The sequence below is a fragment of the Nomascus leucogenys genome, chromosome 22a, assembly GCF_006542625.1.
Source record: "Nomascus leucogenys isolate Asia chromosome 22a, Asia_NLE_v1, whole genome shotgun sequence".
NCBI lineage: Eukaryota > Metazoa > Chordata > Mammalia > Primates > Hylobatidae > Nomascus > Nomascus leucogenys.
The window spans coordinates 29,542,230-29,560,500 of NC_044402.1; the positions used below are offsets into that span (position 1 = coordinate 29,542,230).

The 18,271-nt window shown below is 44.3% G+C and overlaps 1 protein-coding gene across 2 annotated transcripts in view; it reads right to left on the reverse strand.

Moving 5' to 3' along the window:
• IFT43 (intraflagellar transport 43) overlaps window positions 1–18,271 on the reverse strand; it is a 95,814-nt gene that overhangs the window by 19,785 nt on the left and 57,758 nt on the right. For both annotated transcript variants that reach the window (XR_004028023.1, XM_030803993.1), the window contains exons 4-5: window positions 5,700–5,732; window positions 5,001–5,047 (exon numbers count right to left, since the gene is read on the reverse strand). Coding sequence is in view for 1 of the 2 variants with exons in the window: in XM_030803993.1 (XP_030659853.1) it covers window positions 5,001–5,047; window positions 5,700–5,732 (80 nt within the window). In the remaining variant the exon portion in view is untranslated. The remainder of the gene's footprint in view (window positions 1–5,000; window positions 5,048–5,699; window positions 5,733–18,271) is intronic.

Below are 18,271 nucleotides of genomic sequence, written 5' to 3' on the forward strand. Positions count from 1 at the left end.
AAAGACATCTTAGGTACCTATCTGGGAAAACAGACTCCGAGAGCAGAAATGCAAGATGTCATATTTAATATAGTCATTGGGAATTATTAGTGGGTGGAGAAGTCTAAAAGGAAGTTAGTAGGTAGTGCTAAGGAGGAAGATCTGTCATGAAGAGATACTGGAAAGCAAAGAAAAAGGCTGGAGAATGATGAGAGTATGGTCTTACTAAATCTTAGAGTGTGGAGTGTTCTGACCTCTAATGACAACTCTTTCATCTTTACTGCCCCCCAACACCTGCCCAGAATGAGATGAGGCAGAAGTACTTTTTCACAGGACTCCTGCCCTCGCTGGTCCTCAGTCCCTACAGAGTTGTCAAATATTCATCTGGGGAGCTTACTTAAATTCATGCAGATTCCCCAGCTCTAGCTTCTGATTAGTGCATAGCCTGGGATTATACATTTTAACCACCATCCCAGAATATTTCATAGATGTTCTTTTTGATCCTTTCCCTAGTCTTGTGATTATCAGACAATTGTCTAAGTTTTACAGACTGAATTCTCTTTGTATGCAGTCACATGCAAAGGTGTTCCAAAAAAAGGCCTTAAGACTCCATTTCCCACCATAAGAGAGTATGTGGTACTAGACTTGCCCTTTTGCCATAAACAACTAGAAAATTGGAGGAAAAATATATGGTACTACTGTTTCCAGACACTGGATAATAAGCAGCCTAAGACTTTGATTCCCGAGAGCAGGAAAACAGATAAAGTAAGCCGTAGCTCACTAGAGGTCATTCCTGGATTTTGGCACTGCTTGGGGGAGCCCCACACATAGCATGAAGGTCTCACTCAGTTGAAGGGAGACTGAAGTTTAGTGGGGCTTAAGTGGCTGGAATTTTAGAAGCAAAGTCTGAAAGACGGGGAAGCTAATGGAGAGGAAAAGCTCTACAAGTCCAGACCCGCTAGATACTAAGCTGTGCCTCTGTAGGGTGAAACTCCACAAGCCTGAGCAGACTTGAGCACAACCTCCTTGACTTAGAGGGGGTTATGCATTATGATATTTCAGACGAGATCTGGCGCATTCAGGGTGGTATGGCCATAGACTGCATTATGATATTTCAATTACTACTGAAAAGGTGCTAGCCGAACAATCCCCAGCACTTATACAGAACTGGAGGAGGCTCAGCTCCACTCAGCTAGAGTACAGAGATCTTATTGAACAACCAGGCGTTAGTGTTTAGGGCTAACTGTAGACCTGCTCTAACGAAGCTTTGAAACAATTCTCAAAATGCTCAAATTGATTTAAGAAAATATATTAACTGCTTACCAAAACAAATACAGATGTGCACAATTTACAATGGTTTGACTTAATGCATTTTCTTTCTTTTTTTTTTTTTTTGAGATGGGGTCTCACTCTGTTGCCCAGGCTGGAGTGCAGTGGTGCAAACTCTGCCTCACTGCAACCTCTGCCTCCCAGGTTCAAGTGATTCTCCTGCTTCAGCCTCCCGAGTAGCTGGGATTACAGGTGCCCGCCACCAGGCCCAGCTAACTTTTTGTATTTTTAGAAGAGATGGGGTTTCGCCATGTTGGGCAGGCTGGTCTCGAACTCCTGACCTCAGGCGATCCACCCGCCTTGGCCTCCCAAAGTGCTGGGATTACAGGCATGAGCCACCACGCCTGACCAACTTAACGCATTTTCAACTTCATGATGGTGCAAAAGCAATACACGTTCAATGTGGTCCTTGACTCAAGAGGGGGTTATGGATTATGATATTTTGATTTATGTTACAATATTTTCAACTCACAATGGGTTTAACCAGACTGTAAGTTGAAGAGTGTCTGTATGTCAGTCTTTAAAGGAAGACAAGATCCAGACTCAACATAATGATATTCAGAATGTCCAGCATCCAATCATCAAAACCTACTAATCGTGTAAAGAAGCAGAAAAACAGGCCAGGCATGGTGGCTCACACCTGTAATCCCAGCATTTTGGGAGGCTGAGGCAGGCGGATCACGAGGTCAGGAGATCGAGACCATCCTGGCTAACATGGTGAAACACTGTCTCTACTAAAAATACAAAAAATTAGCTGGGCGTGGTGGCAGGCACCTGTAGTCCCAGCTACTCGGGAGGCTGAGGCAGGAGAATGGCATGAACCCAGGAGGCGGAGCTTGCAGTGAGCCGAGATAGAGTCACTGCACTCCAGCCTGGGAGACAGAGTGAGACTCCGTCCCCCGCCCCCCTCACCGCAAAAAAAAAAAAAAGCAGAAAAATATTACTTGTAACCAGAAGAAAAATCAGTTATAGAAACAGACTCAGAAAAGACAGATATAATGGAATTAACAGCGAAAGAACATGAAAAGAGCTAGTACAGGCTGAGCATCCCTAATCTGAGAATCCAAAATGCTCTAAAATCCAAAACTTTTTGAGCACTGACATAATGCTCAAAGGAAATGTATATTGGAGGATTTCAGATTTTGGATTTTGGGATTTGGGATGCTCAACTAGATAAGCATAATGCAAATATGCCATAATCTGAAAAAATCTGAAATCCGAAACATTTTGGATAAGGGATACTCAGTCTATATAAAGGCTACTATCAAGGATGAAAGAAAACATACACAGAATGAGAAGATGAATAGAAGATACACAAAAGGGAACCAAATGGAGCTTCTAGAGCTGAAAAAAAAATATGTGAAATAATAATTCACTAGATGGGCTTTTAAAAGCAGACTAGACACTGTAGAAGAAAAGACCAGTTACACAGCAATAGAAATGATCCAAGTTGAAGCACTGAGAAAAAAAGTAGACTAAAAACAAAAAACACCAAGCCTCAATGAGCTGTGGAGACAATTGTGTGGGCATACATACTTGTAATCAGAAGAAGTGGGAGGGAAGAAAAATATATTTAAAGAAATATTGGCTAAAACTTTCTGAATCTGATGACAACTATAAATCCACAGACTCAAGAAGTTCAAGTAGGATAAACACAAAGAAAAACACACCAAGGCACATTATGAACAAATTGCTGAAAATAACTGATAATGGAGAAGAAATCTGAAAAGCAGATAGGGGGAAAGATACATTACATACAGGGAAACAAAGATAAGAATAATGATTGTCTTCTCATCAGAAACAATGTAGGCCAGGCGAGGTGGCTCACGCCTATTACAGTGGGTGGATCACTTGAGGTCAGGAGTTTGAGACCAGACTGGGCAACATGGTGAAATTCCATCTCTACTAAAAATAGAAAAATTAGCCGGGTGTGGTGGCATGCGACTGTAGTCCCAGCTAGTCAGGAGGCTAAGGCAGGAGAATTACTTAAACCCAGGAGGTGGAGGTTGCAGTGGGCCTAAGATCATGGCACTGCACTCCAGCCTGGACGATGGAGTGAAAGCCTGTCTCAAAAAAAAAGAAAGAAAAGAAAAGAGAGGGGAGGGGAGGGGAGGGGAGAGGAGGAAAAGAAAGGAAAGGAAAGGAAAGGAAAGGAAAGGAAAGGAAAGGAAAGGAAAGGAAAGGAAAGAAAAGAAAAGAAAAGAAAAGAAAAGAAAGAAGAGAAGAGAAGAGAAGAGAAGAGAAGAGAAGAGAAGGGAGGGAGGGAGGGAGGGAAGAAAGAAAGAAGGCCAAAGACAATAAAATAACCATTTAAAATGCTAAAAGAAAAAAATTGTCAGCCTAGAATTCCATGTCTGGTATGAAGTTGAGGATGACATTTTCAGACAAATAAAGCAGACAGAATTTCTTGCCAGATGACCTGTTCTACAAAATAATGATAAAGTTTTTCAGGCTGAAGGAAACTGATGCCAGATAGAAACTAGGTTCTACACAAACAAATAAGGAGTGTGAAAATTATAAATAAGTGTGGCTAAAAAAAAGGCTTTGACAATTTGGGGCCGGGCGCGGTGGCTCACGGCTGTAATCTCAGCACTTTGGGAAGCCGAGGTGCGAGGATCACTTGAGGTCAGGTGTTAGAGACCAGCCCGGCCAACGTGATGAAACCCCATCTCTACTAAAAATACAAAAAATTAGCTGGGTGTGGTGGCGGGCACCTGCAACCCCAGCTACTCGGGAGGCTGAGGCAAGAGAATCGCTTGAACCTGGGAGGCAGAGGTTTCAGTGAGCTGAGATTGCACCACTGCACTCCAGCCTGGGTAACAGAGCGAGACTCTGTCTCAAAAAATAATAATAACAATAATAATTTGGATCCCCTACATAATCTCCTCCCTAGAAGGCTTCATTTTAGAGAGACACACAAACTTCATCTTTTCTCCCGATATTTGAACATAGGCTTCCACTGTGCCACAGCTACTTGCCTTTTTAGTACTGTTTTCCCTGCATTTATATAGCTAGCCATTAACTAACTACTATGCGTCACACACTGGAGATGCAAAGATAAAGAACATGTGTTGTCTGCCATCAAAAAGCTTAGAGGTCTAGTGGGAAAACAGTCAAGCCAACAAAGAGTTAAATCACAGTACATCCTAACTGTACTCAAATCCTGGCTCTACTCACTTAGCAACTCTGTGACCTTGGGCAACTTACTTAACCTCTCCATGCCTTCGTTTCCACAACTGTAAAATGGGGATAATAGTAGTACTAGGGGGTTGTGGTGAGAGAAAATGCTTTAACATGTGTAAACTGGAAGGACAGTGCTTGGGATATAGTCAACACCTAGTAAATATTGGCCATGTTATTACAATGTTGGTTTGCCAAAGAGGTTAGAGGAGCATGGAGAAAGAACATCCGGTGAGAGAGGGAGTGGGATGGGAAGGGAAGATGTTTCAGGGGAGGTGATGCTTTGGCTGACCTTTTGAAGGATAAGCAGGATTATCAGATAAAGAAGGGAGAGATACTCCAGGTAGAGGTGGCAGCATTCAGCAAGGCATGAAGATGTGCATCAGCATGCGTCAGGAGACCACTGCAAATGTCTTCAGTAATGATGCAGCCAACAGTGCCTTAGCTGCAGCCCAGGAAATGTTCTGGGGCCCATCTAGAAGACCTTTTGACTTCCTCCAAGGGCCTCTTACCTCCTTCATAATCTGATCCATTCAGGCTCTGTGGTCTGAGGCGAAAACTGCCCCCAAAAAAGAAGAAAAAGAGAGCAAAAAATGAGTTTCAAACACAGAAAGGAACATCCCAAATGTTTATTGTATCCATTCTTTTTCCTAGATGAAAATGTGCCTGAACCTGCTTTTCTCTGTCAACCTGGTCAAACCTAATTAGGCCACTGGGTGTGCCGTGCGTGGTTGCACAGGCTGTGCGATGCACTATTCCAGAGGACAGCATCACAAAGGCTATGACATGAATGCAGCTTCCGCCCCTGGAAGCAGGAAACTGGGTGGCCCTACCTTCACAGCACCTTTATCTAGAAAACTTCTTTCTTTTCTGATATAAGTCCTACGAGAAGGCAAGGCTTAGAAGCTGGTATTGCTTCTGCCCATCTGTATCAATAATGCAGAAGGCATGGGCCAGTACCCTGATACCTGGACATATAATTCTAAAACCACATAGTGGGAGATAGGACATGGGCATCAATGCCAGGGTCCAGACCTTCAGTTGAGGAAGCGGGATTAGCCAAACCTTGGATTCAGCAGGCATAAATGATTCTAGCCCCAGACTTCTAACACTGTGTTTAACATAAGTGGAACAGATCATGACCACCAAGACTGCACTGTTGACCAAGATCAACATAGGATACCGTAAGAATAAGAATACTGGAAACGTACTCTTCTATTTCTTCAGAAGCCTTCCTCCTAAACCTGAAAAAAAAAAAAAAAAAAAAAAGAAAAGACAAGGTTTTTGAGAGCTCACTAGTCTCATGCACCAGGTAGTATCTTGAGGAAGGTTTCAAAAGTGGAGGCAAATTAGTATATCTCAATTGCTTTATTTGTCTGCAGTCCTCTTTAGAGACAAGCCCCACAACTAGCATGAGAGAACTGAAGATGCTGTAGTGCCTTCTTACAGCTTTATATCAGCCTCACTCCAAATGGAATTGTTGAGAGTGTAAGTGCAGGTTGAGTGAGTGGCTTAAAATTCAAATAGATACAGATGATTCAGTGCCCTCTTTTCTTCAGTAATTAACTGACTGATTTATAGAGTGCTTTCTTAGGACTGAGACCCTGGGTCTTATTTGGTGCTGTTAGCTGTCAGCACTTGCGGCTTGCAGTGAGCAAAAAGGGATGCCCTCGCCTCGCAGTTCAAGCTTCAGGCTTCGGAACTGCTTTTCTGTGCCCTACACACGAAGGACGAGAGGACCTTCTGAGTGATGGTGGGTGAGGAGTGCCAGGGCCTGGCTGACACACGCGTATCTACGGTAGTGGTTCTCACACGTCAGGGTGCATAAGAACCATCCGCAGGGCCTGTTAGATACGCAGATTGGTGGGCCTGGCAGGGAGATTTCTGAATCAGTTAGTCTGGGTGGGTGGGGGCAGCCCAGGAATATGCATTTTTAAATTCTAATCTAAGTGGGTCACTACTCACACTCTGAGAAACACTGATGTGAAGTTTTCTAATAAGACTGGTGAAATGTTGATGATTATTAAAGTTGAATATTGGGTACATGGAGATTACATTTTTGTATGTCTGAAAACTTCCACAATTCTGTTATTGTAGAGTTTTTTGTTTGTTTGTTTTAAATGAGTTATTTTAAGTCAGAAATGTAGCACCATGATGAGCAAGAGCAAAGGATGGGGGCAAAGGGTGGCAAATGGCCTGGAGGCAGGATGTAGACCTTGACGGGGTGGGCCGCCAGCCTTGCCAGTAAGAATTGGTTTCTAGGAGCCAACCAGCAATTCCTGCAAAACGCAAATAACTCCCTCTGCCAAAAGTAGAATTCTACATTCATTTTTTTTTTTTTGTCAATTAAAAAATAAAAATTCCAGCCAGGCACGGTGGCTCACACCTGTAATCCTAATACTTTGGGAGGCCAAGGTGGATAGATCATTTGAGGTCAGGAGTTTGAGACCAGCCTGGCCAACATGGGGAAACCCCATCTCTACTAAACATACAAAAATTAGCTGGGTATGGTCGTGGGCACCTGTAATCCCAGCTACTCAGAGGCTGAGACAGGAGAATTGCTTGAACACGGAAGGTGGAGGTTGCGGTGAGCCAAGATTGCGCCATTTCACTCCAGCCTGGCAACAGAGTGAGACTCCATCTCAAAAAAAATTAATAATATAAAATAAAAAAATTAAAAACGATTTTAAAAAGTAAGTCAAAGTTTAAATAGACTGCTTTCCATGGAATTTAGACTCTATCAACTGCAATATTTTTAAAAAGAAAGAATGACGGCTGAAGTGAGGTGGGAGAATGGGTAGGTCAAGCTGGAAGAACAGGGTATAACAACTCCAAGGGAATCTCCCAGGCTGCAGTTTCCGACCCTTAAAGAGAGATAAAGGAGCCTCAGCAATGAGGGTTATGAGGGCAGACGGAGACAGAATGGGTAGTGGGAGGCACCAAAGAGAAACCACTGCAGGGTGCCCAGGGCATCCCCAGCCTGGTGTTGCCGGATGCTATAGGCTTCCAATGCCTGTTCTAAGTCAACGGAATCCTAAAGGAAGAGCGCCCAGTAGCCACCAAAGCCACCTTCTGTCTGTATGGGAGGACAGAAGCTGTCTTCCCAGTTCACGCCGTCCCCGAGGACCAATGCTTCTAATTGTCCTCATGAAGTTAAACTCTATACCCCCACTGTCCAAATGACACAGCTAATGTCACCAAGGGTAGATGTGCTTGGATGAAAACAGGGATAAGAGAAGAATCCCGGGATTAAAGAGGCTAGGAAGAAAGGCTGGCGCCTTCGTTGTGTACATAAGAGACTTATTCGTCTCCAATCACTGTCGGGAGTTATGACCAAATCGTTCCTTCCCTACAAAATGTGCGGTGGCAAAACCAGTGGCGATTCTGTCTGAAGGAAACAATAATGATAATGCTAATCTTTGGGGGGAGGCTGATTAATTGCCATTTATCCACTCAACATCCAAAAGGGCGATGAGTTTAATATTCAGCTTAATTGCTGCTGAGCCCACATCCTGCTCTCTCTTACTCTAGGGGGAGCCCAAGGACTCTCCCCTGTCTCTTTTCTCCCAACAGAGGAAGGAAGATCAAATGGAGTCCTCAAGGACGGACAGCAGGGATGCCCTCAGGTGGCGTGTTCTCTCTCATTCTCTCTCTCTCTCTGCCAGAAATAATGGGTTCTGGGAGCGCACTGAGTGGGATGGTGGGCCCTGCCTCTGATCTGGGTCACAGACCTAACACTGGCCACTTCCCAGCCTTACCTAGCCTGCAGATGAGTTTGGTCTAAACCATACTGCTGTCTATTTTTTATTTTGTTCTGTTTTAATGTAAATTCATTGCCAAAATGGGGAGATTTTGTATAAAAATCCAAATTTCTGGACTCTAACTTTTTAGTTTAACTTTTTAGCCTGGCAATACTGGATGTGCAGTGGATGAATCTGAGCTCCCCCGACCCCGCACTGCTCCCAAACACTGAGTAGGGTCTAGAACTAGTCCTGAATTATGTGATCTGCACTGCTGGTTTTCCAATAGAAGTGAGGAGGCTGGCAAAGTACGTCTTGTAGCTAGGCAGCTATCAAATACGAGGAGGCAAAAAGACAAAGTGGGGAGCGTGTTTTAGGAAAACTGGCAGAGTATATTTCTTTATAGAAATGTGAATATGCAAATAATTTGTGTATGTATCTCAAGAATATGATTGAAGGTGCCATTCTGAAATAAAACCCCACTTCACAGATTTACTTTATCTGCCTGGTCCTCAAAGGCACCTCAGGCTAGTGTAGTGACAAGGAGCCCAGCAAAAGACACAGAATCTAGCACGATGTTTTTTAAACTTCAGGTCATGACCCACTAGTGAGCCACGAAACCCATTTAGTGGCTCACCACCAGCTTTCCTTTCCTTTTAAAATTTTTCTTTCATCTTTCTTTTTTAATAGCACAGAAAACACCATGTGCTGAAAACAGTAAGGATCGGTATTACGTAAACGTTTTGTTTCCTGTTTTATATACACATACCCAGTCATGAAGTATATTTTTATTTTTTGTTAATTTACTTTTTTTTTTTAAGAGACAGGGTCTCACTCTGTGGCCCAGAGTGGAGTGCAGTGTTGAGATCATTGTTCACTGCAGCCTCAAACTCCTGAGCTCATGTTATCCTCCCACCTCAGCCTCCTGAGTAGCTGGGACTACAAATGCGTGCCACTGTGCCTGGCTAATTTTTTTTTCTATTTTTTGTAGAAATAGGGTCTCACTATGTTGTCCAGGCTGTTCTTAAACTCCTGACCTCAAGCAATTCTCCTGCTTTTGCCTCCCAAAGCACTGGGATTCAGGCATGGGCCACTGTGCTCAGCCCTGACTGTATTTTTAAACTACTGGTGACAGGTTAAAAACAAACAAGCAAGCAAACAAATAAGAACCTAAAACACAGTAGTCTACCACAGTCTACAGGGTAGGTAATCAGAGAAGAATCTGATATGGAAGTTCTGCCTCCCAGACTGTGTGGGGACAGAGGTTGAGGTAAAGAATTATGGGTTCTGGAGCACCTCTTCAGAGACACTTCATTCCCAACTTCTGAGGAAACTGAGGCTGTCGAAGAGGCTTGTGTGATCTGGGCCCAGCCCTCTGACAGGCTGTCTGCAGAGCTGAGAGCAGCATAGCCTTGGGCTGCCAGTTTATTTCTGCACTCAGGGCCCCCGTGCCTTTTTCCCCAAAAGTGGCTATTAGAAGTTTGGGGAACCTGGCAAATCATAATTCCGGCAAGATCACCTCACACAGAGCACTTTTCAATACTCTTCAAAGACATTCACATCTACAAACACTACCTCGGCTGAGTTCTGCAGAAGAGGAAAAGCAGGTTTCAGCAGCACAATTTTATACACAGAGAGGGACGCTGGGCACCGCGGCTGCGGGCTTCACCCAAATCACAGAGCTAGTTAGTGATGAGGCTGAAACTAGAATCCATGTCTCCCGACTTTCACCCTAGATTCCAAACACTTTGCCTCAAGCCTTTTCAAAGGAATATACCAGTTGATTATCTAATATCCCTAAGGCACCCAGACATCTGCTTGGATTTACTGTGTAGACGGTCCCTTCTTGACTTTCTCTCCTTATGGAAGGCACAATATGGTATAGACAGCGAATTGGAAGCTGGAGAGAATCTTTTAAATTAGTCATTCTTCAACAGTGGTGCACAAGATTCACCCCTGGAAGCTTTTTCCATGTACATGGGCTGGGCTTACTCCTAATCCCCCTGAGGTAGTAACTTCTAGAAATGGGACCTAGTCACGTAGACGAGACTCCCTGCCCTAAGCCTTGAGACATTCAGCTGAATATTCCAGTTGCTAAGCAGCAAAACTGAAACTTATTTGCCTTCTCCTCCTGAGTTGCCTACTTTCTTCTAACAGAAGCGTTAATGAACATGGACTTGACCTAAAGGATGAGAGGAGGAAGAAATAGCAAGGGGCCTGAATGGTCCACTAGGCGAAGTCTCTGTTCCTGAGTGATCCTGAAATTCACGCCTGAGTCCGTGGTGTTCATGAAAACTAAGCAGGTGTTCTCCACCACACCAGGCCCAGAGCAATCCAGATCCGGTTAGAGACGCTCCTTCAATATTCAAAATGTAAAACATAGAGGTTGCTGAACCAGCACTTTGAAAAGTTAATTAAATGCCAGGTTTCTTTTTAAGAGCTACTCCATCACTCACTGATTGCTTTGGCCATTTTGCAGAATGAAGTTTTAACCTGGGACAGTGACAGTAAACGTTCTCTCTCACCTCTACCTTGTGGAGCAGGGTGAGGGAGCAAAGACTGGCTTCCCCTCCCCACATCACGGCAGGCTGATGGCCCTTTCCAAATTGCCTACAATGCTTAGCCACGAAGCTGCCAAGGACTCAGAAGCTTGGCTTCTCAGGTAGACGATGTGAAGGTGAAGGGGGTTGTCTTGCTGTTGTGACCTGCATTTAAAGCCCAGTACTTCAGCTCCACATTCACCCAGTGCCCTCCTGGTCTTCATCCCAGCTTCTCTCTGACCTACGCTTAGCCTCTCCTGCCTGGCTCAGCGCACCCACTCTCAACTCTCAGGGGAAAGCCCAGTCCCAGGCCCCAGCACACCCTTCCTTTGTGCTGTCCCTTCCCCCACAAACCTGCCCTAAGAAGGATGACGACTGATGACAACAGTCAACATTTACTGAGCTTGTTAGGCACCAGCCACTGTCATTATAGTATTTATAATACTATTATACAATTATATAATCACATATGTCCCATACAGTATAGGACATATACACATATATCCTATACAGATAACTATACTATACATTATCTTATTTCAGTATTATAGTACCTTATTTTATTCTCTCTGTTTCACAGATGAGGAGCTCAAGAGAGGTAAGTAACTTGCCTAAGGTTACGTACCTAGAAAGTGGTAGGGCCAGAATGCAAGCAGAGTGTCTGACTCCAAAGCTCAGTTCCCAATCCTTACACCATGGAGACATGCAGGCAATTCAACAGCATGGGAAATGCTCCTCTGCTTCAAATCCGACTAATATTTTCAGGACAGGGACAACCTTTCAACTTATAGTAGAGCTGTAGCTTTGTCAGTCCTGATGATCTGGTAGTTAATGTTGGTTTAATTGTTCTGTGATATATTATATATGTTTTATTTACAACGCAACAGTGTGCATCATGGCAAAAAAGAGATCCCGTCTAGCTAAGTCACCTTTCTTTCCACATTCCTCCTCCCTTTTTGAAATTCTTTTGCTCAAATGTAATCCCTTTCTTTGGCATTTGGGGCCCATACTGACATTTGATGGTGTGATTTGGGCAGCTGAGCACAAGCTGGATCCCAGTGGCACATCTGTGACTTCAGCCACATGGGACCATGGCAGAATCTTGGATCCTCATAGTTTTATTCCTGCCTGCAGGGTCTGTCTCCTCCCTGCTGCATCAGGGGGCCTGATCTGGCCATCATGATCAAGTGGGACTAGCAGGTAGTTATGGCCCCCAACTACAGGGACCCCATGAACTTCTGGGGAAGAGGCCACAAAACAACCTGGATTCCCTTCACCAGAGAGAAGAGGGCTTAACTGCTGCTACATGGGTTATGTGCTGAAGGGTAAAAGGCAGCCCTAATGTAGACATCATCTCAGTTAAAATGTTTCTCTCGAGTTTAATGCAATACTGCAGAGATCTAAATGGAGATAAAGTACCACGGCTCAGAGAACAGCCAGGATGCTATCTTTATGCAGCATGACAATGTTCAGTGGTTAATTAGACACCGTTAACCTATTTTAGCAGGGGACATAACCGGGATAAATGGGGGGAAGTGTCCTTGAAGTCTCTTAATATCCACAGCACATACTGGACACTAGACCCACCTCCCTGCTGCAAGGCAGAACAGGCTTAAAACAGACCAAAGTGCCAAGCACCTGGAGCCTTGCCTGTGCCCGTGGAAGGCCCTATGCGAGTCCATCCCTCACAGATCACTCTGACCTGGGGAGGAATGTGAAGGGTTTGGATGAATGGTTCTGACTATAACTTGTTGCAGGTGAGAGAAACGCCAAAGCCATAGGAAGGCACCTGCATGATTCCCATTACAAAAGAGAAGAAACTGCACCCCAAGGGCCAAATGCATGAAGAAAAGCTGGCCAGGGGAAGAGCAGGAAAGAGATACCAACTACATTGATGCCAAAGCTACTTTACGTTTTTAAAATGTCAAATAAAAATTTCTTCCTCTGGAGAAAAAAAATCAAAATGCCATTTTCTTGCAAGGTTTTCTACCCTTATAATTTTTAAATGTCCAAGAAAAATATCACGGTTGCCTCCAAACCTCATTGAGGTAAATTTTACCAAGGCATGAGAGAGAGAAGGCAACATTCCCGGATCATCTAATGTCACCAGCAAATCCAGAACCAAGGCTCTACTTTATAAATGTGTGAAGCGCCAAACGAGCCTTTGCAGTGAAAACCCAAATGTGAGGAAAGGAGAAATCTGCCATTGTCATCTTGGCCACACTGCTCATTCAATCCCAGGCGGTACACTGGATAATTGGGGTCCCTCTGCTCTAAGCTGCCCCCACACCTGCAATACTCATTAAAAGCTAGATATTTCTCATGAACCGAAGTTTTCCTTGTCCAATAGATATCTCCTCGTTTAAATCTCCCCTGAAAGCTGAAGTCACCACCCTCTTTCCCCTCAGTTCCTAGTTCTTGCCACTCATGTGTTTAGCATCTAGTATATGCCGCTAGGTACCGTATTTTCTTCATTCTTTTAAAAACAGGCAGGTATTCCCTAACCTCCAAATTTTGGCACTCTGGGGTTTTAGGTCACGCTAGATCATATTTAGCTCCTGCCAGCACAGTTCATCAGTAAGATGTCTTGTAGACCGATAAAAAACTCATGCCCATGTCCTCTGTATAGACTGCCAAGGCCTAGTGAATCACAAGGCAATTCCTGGGAGAATGTTGCCCCCTGCTGGTCATATTAAAAATGACAGCTTTGTTTTGCTTCAAACTAAATGTATGAAAAAAGGTTGAAATACACAGAAACTCTTTGAGTAGCTACAGTTATGGGAACATATAAAATGTAATATGCCTGCTATCAAGAAAAGGCAGCAGAGTTTAGAACTCTAGAGGTTTTAGGCCTCTCAAATGAACATTTTTTTATTCAGGAAACCATTACTGGATCACTAATCATCTACTAGGCATGAGTGAGAGGTGTTGGGAATTGGGGATCTTTTGCTCAAGATTTTACAATCTGGTAGGAGAAAAGAACATTACAGAAATAACACTAACACCTCCATAAACTTACATACTGTAAGGCCAAAAAGACTCTCACCACCAGACGGCTGCAGTGGTGTGCACCTGTAATCCCAGCTACTCAAGAGGCTGAGGTGGGAGAATCACTTCAGCCCAGGAGTTTAAGACCAGCCTAAGCAAACACAGCGAGACCTCATCTCAAAAACAAACAAACAAACAAACAAAACCCCAAGAAAACAAACAAAAGACTCTCACCACATCCAAACACTCCCACCACATCCAAACTGTCAGCTGCTAGATGAAGAAGTGGAGACCAGGAGTCCTCAAAGAGATCTAATGAAGGCTCTGAAGCCAGTGGACGCAGCGCTGGACCTGGAAACTGAGGTTCACAATCTCTCATCCTACTGAGCCCCAGATTTGACAGGACAAGTGAGGAAGGTATAAGCAAACCGTCACAGGAGCACTAAAGAGGGAACCAGTCATTCTAGCTGGGGATCTGGGGAGGCTTCTTGGAAGCCTTGCCAACGGAGAGATGAGGAGGCTCGCAATGGGCAGAAAAGCTGCAGGAGGGAAACCACTTGAACACAGGTCAGAGGCATGCAGGGGCCAAGGTGTTCGAAAAACAGCAGGGGACATGGTGTGGCTGAAATACCGATAAGGTGGTGGCTGGAGATGAGAAAGGTGTCAGGGCTGAGTGGGTAAGCAATAAGACCAAATAAGATGGTATTACTGGTGTCAACTCTATAAATATATAAACTGACATTGATCAGGGATCAGGAGGGATTTTGGGGCTTGAAATTAACCATGGGTTCTTTGCTTTCCCCCTTCAAGTTACTTATGCCCACATATAGAGACCTCAATGATCTAATATTATGCAACTTACCCTGTATCCTGCAGTACAAAAGCAGCACAAAGCAGTTAAATGGAAGTTCTTATTCTTCCCACTGGGAGAAAGAAGGGGGTTGAGGGTGGGGAGAAGCAGCTAAGAAGAACTGCTGTATGACAGTGTTCCCCAAATGTCTGCCATTTCCAAGTGCCACCTTCACCAATTTTGCTATAGCTATGTACTTTCTGCAACCACTTAGTATTTTCTTTAAATTGATTCCTTGGTTTTAATACATTTTTTAAAAGAAAACTCTATATCTTCAATGGAAAGCTATCATCACCAGCCATAGGGAAATAATTGTAAAAAAAAAACACAGCTTTTTAAAAACTACAAACTTTATTAGCTAGACACTGCTGTTTGTCAAAAATCCAAGAGCATACGGCCTATTTTGTATTAAAAGGTGAGATTAGCAGGGTTAGAGAAGTGTTAAAGAAAGACTGGCTGTAAATGGAGACTTCCATTGGCATGATCAGAGGAAGTGAAAGCTAGTGGAAAAGAATAACTTTGGGACTAGACATAAATCTTGGGAAAACCGAGCTACAAGGATGGAGGATGGAGATAAACGAGATTGGACGTGGTGACTGAGACAAGTAGAAACCATGTGCCACAAGTCAAGGGACAAACTTCTCAGTGCTTCTGGAAACCTTTATTTCAATTCATGTTTAATTGCTGGAGTGGGTCTTTTACTTTTCCTGTACAGAAGTTTCTGCTCTATAATGGGGAAACCTGTAAAGATTTCCTTCTAGTAACTAACCCACCATCTTCTCTGCTTCTGTTCTTTTACATTCTGTGGTTCCCCCGAAACCCCATAAATACACTGAGACTCACCCAAGCCATGAGGTACATGAAGAGAAGGTGCCTCAGTTCTGGTTGCCGGCATGCGAGCCACTGGGGGAGCACAGGACCATGTGTGGCAGCCTCCTGGGAGGCTCAGGGCCCACCCTGGTGAATCCCTGGTAAATAGGAAACAAGGGCACCCTGCCACTTCAACACATAGGCTCTCTTACAATGGGTGCCGTGAAACCTGGAGAAACTGGTGTAGCCATCAGTATTCAGCTCTGGTGGGGGCAGCATGGGTCAAAAAGTAAAATCACTGACCGACCCACTAGACCAGAAAAAACTCAGATGATGTGAGGGGCCTCCATTTCCTATGCATATTTATACCTATGTGTGCCCAACCTGTTTCATCTATATTAAAATTGCTTTTGGGTACTTCTCCATACAGGACTCAAAAGGAAAGGAAAGAAGTAGGTGTGATGTTCACAGATGCATTTTATTTTTGAGAGACCGAATCCATCAAAGGGAGAACAAGGAGATCATTTATGTTCGGAGAATTTTAACCAATGGTTGGCATCTCTAATCATTCCCTCCTGGCTTTCAGCTGCTCACTCTGCAAAGCAGCAGGTCCCCCTTAGCAGAGACTGGCTGGCTCAGGGGACACAACTTTTTTCCTTGGAAGTTTTTTTGTTCAATAAGATTGCTTCATATGATCAACATCTCAATTCTGTGATGGTCCCAGAGGATAGCAGTAAAGACAATTTTATTCTAACAGACTCACTCTTGCACAAATAGTAGAGTGCATGGCCTTTTTGTGAACTTGAGATAAATGCGTGCAGCGCTCAAGGTTTGAGAATTGGCATGGCTGCAGAATGAGAGGCACATTCTATTATACTAATTAGCTGTATGACCTTGGGCAGTGGGGCAAGGTGACATTTAAGGGCCTTTCTAACTCTTAAGATTCTATAACTCAGCGTCACTTAACCTCCCTAGTTCTCATTTTCTCCATCTCCAAACGGAAGGGACCAGACTCCATAGCTTCTCAGGTCTCTCCCCAGCTCTGTGAATGATCACCAACCCTGCCTCCCCTTGATCCTGGCCCCCACCCACATCTGTTCCCCATTAATACTGCTCTCCATTCTGACAACCCCCACGCAGTCCCTTCCTTGCAACTGGTTTATCCAGCCCTAAAAATCTCAATCAAGACATAGTGTGCAGGTTTGGAAACTGCAATGACAGAAAAAAAAAAAAAAAAAAAAAAAGGAGGGAGGGAAAGAACAGAGGGAGGAAGGCAGGCAGGCAGGCGGGCAGGCAGGCCTGCCTCTTCCCTTTTTCAATTACTTTTAGGCAAAACAAAGTTGACCCAAACTCTCTTCCTACTTAAGAATTTAAGGCATTTTCCTCCTTGGTCTGTTTCCTTTTTCTTAGCTGTTGTCAGTACTGCTACAACTTTCCCGATTGCACACAGAAATGTTACTTCCCCTTTATACTCCTCTCCTAAACAGTTAACCTGCTCTTAACATTTCCATTTGTTTTCTTCCTGCTTAATATGACTTCTTTATTTCCTTTCTCTCCAAGCAGTTGGAAAGAGGATAGCTACCTAGACCTGCTAAACCTTCCAAACAGAGGGAACTCAGAAACCAGCCTTCCTATTCCCCAGGTCAGAGAGGACTCTAAGAATCCCAGGCTCAATCACTCAGAATCAGGCCAGCCAAGGTGTACGTGCTGAGCTCTAATCTCAGGCCCCAATTTAAACAACTAGCTTGAAGCCAGTGGTTCTGAGTATGGGCTCCAGAGTTAGAGGGTGCTATGGTTTGAATATATGTGGCCCCTCCAAAATTGATGTTGAAACTTAATCCCCAATGCAACAGTATTCAGGAGGTGACAAGGCCATGAGGACTCCACCCTCAGGGATGGGATTAGTCTCTTATCGAAGGGCTGGTGGGTAGCTAGTCCCTGTTGCCCTTCCGCCTTCCGCCAGGTGAGTCTATAGCAACAAGGCGTCTTGGAAGTATAGAGTAGCCCTCGCCAGACACCGAATCTGCTAGTGCCTTGATCTCAGACTTCCCAGACTCCAGAACTGTGAGACATACATTTCCATTATTTATAAACTACCCAGACTGTGGTACTTTGTTATAGCAGCAGGAATTGGCTACAGGTTCAGAACAAAGTTTCATAGGTTCTGGCTTTAGAACAAAGTTTCATCATTCATTAGCTGCATGCTCTTGGGCAAGTCACTTTAAACTCTGCCAAGCTGGTGACAGTATCAAATTCTACTTCACAAAGTTGTTGTAAGAATCAAGTAAGTTAATTCAGGCAAAGCATTTTGCATAGAACTTGGCACACAGGAAGTGCTCGGTGAACAGCGGCTGTTGCTACCACCATCATTATTGTGGTGATGGTGGTCCTCATCCAGTCTCTTCCCTGTGCTGCTTGTCCTTGCTTGAGCCGTCTTTCTCCTCGATCCTGTTAACTGATCCCCAGCCCTGAGACGGGTGCTGGCTGGGTGTGCCCAGGGGAGTGGCTACATACTTTTTGCTTCTGGGCACCCACCACTTCCCCTGCTTGCACACATTCCTGCCTCCCTTGCTGAACCTGTCCGGGCCACCCTCACTGGCAAGTCCAGCAGCCTGCTCTCGCCACCTGACCTGTTGACCTCATCTACAGACCCCCAGCCCCACACGAGAAACATTTTGTCCCGCTCACAAAGCCTCCCCACCAGCTGGCCACTGCTTTCCACAACACAATTAATTTACCTCTCAATTTCTCGGCAGGTAGCCCTCTCATTTTTTTCCATCTTCTGCTTTACTTTTTCTGCCTCTTGGTTCCCTTTCTTCATTTCAGTCACTTCTGTTTATTCCTGTCTAAAAAGC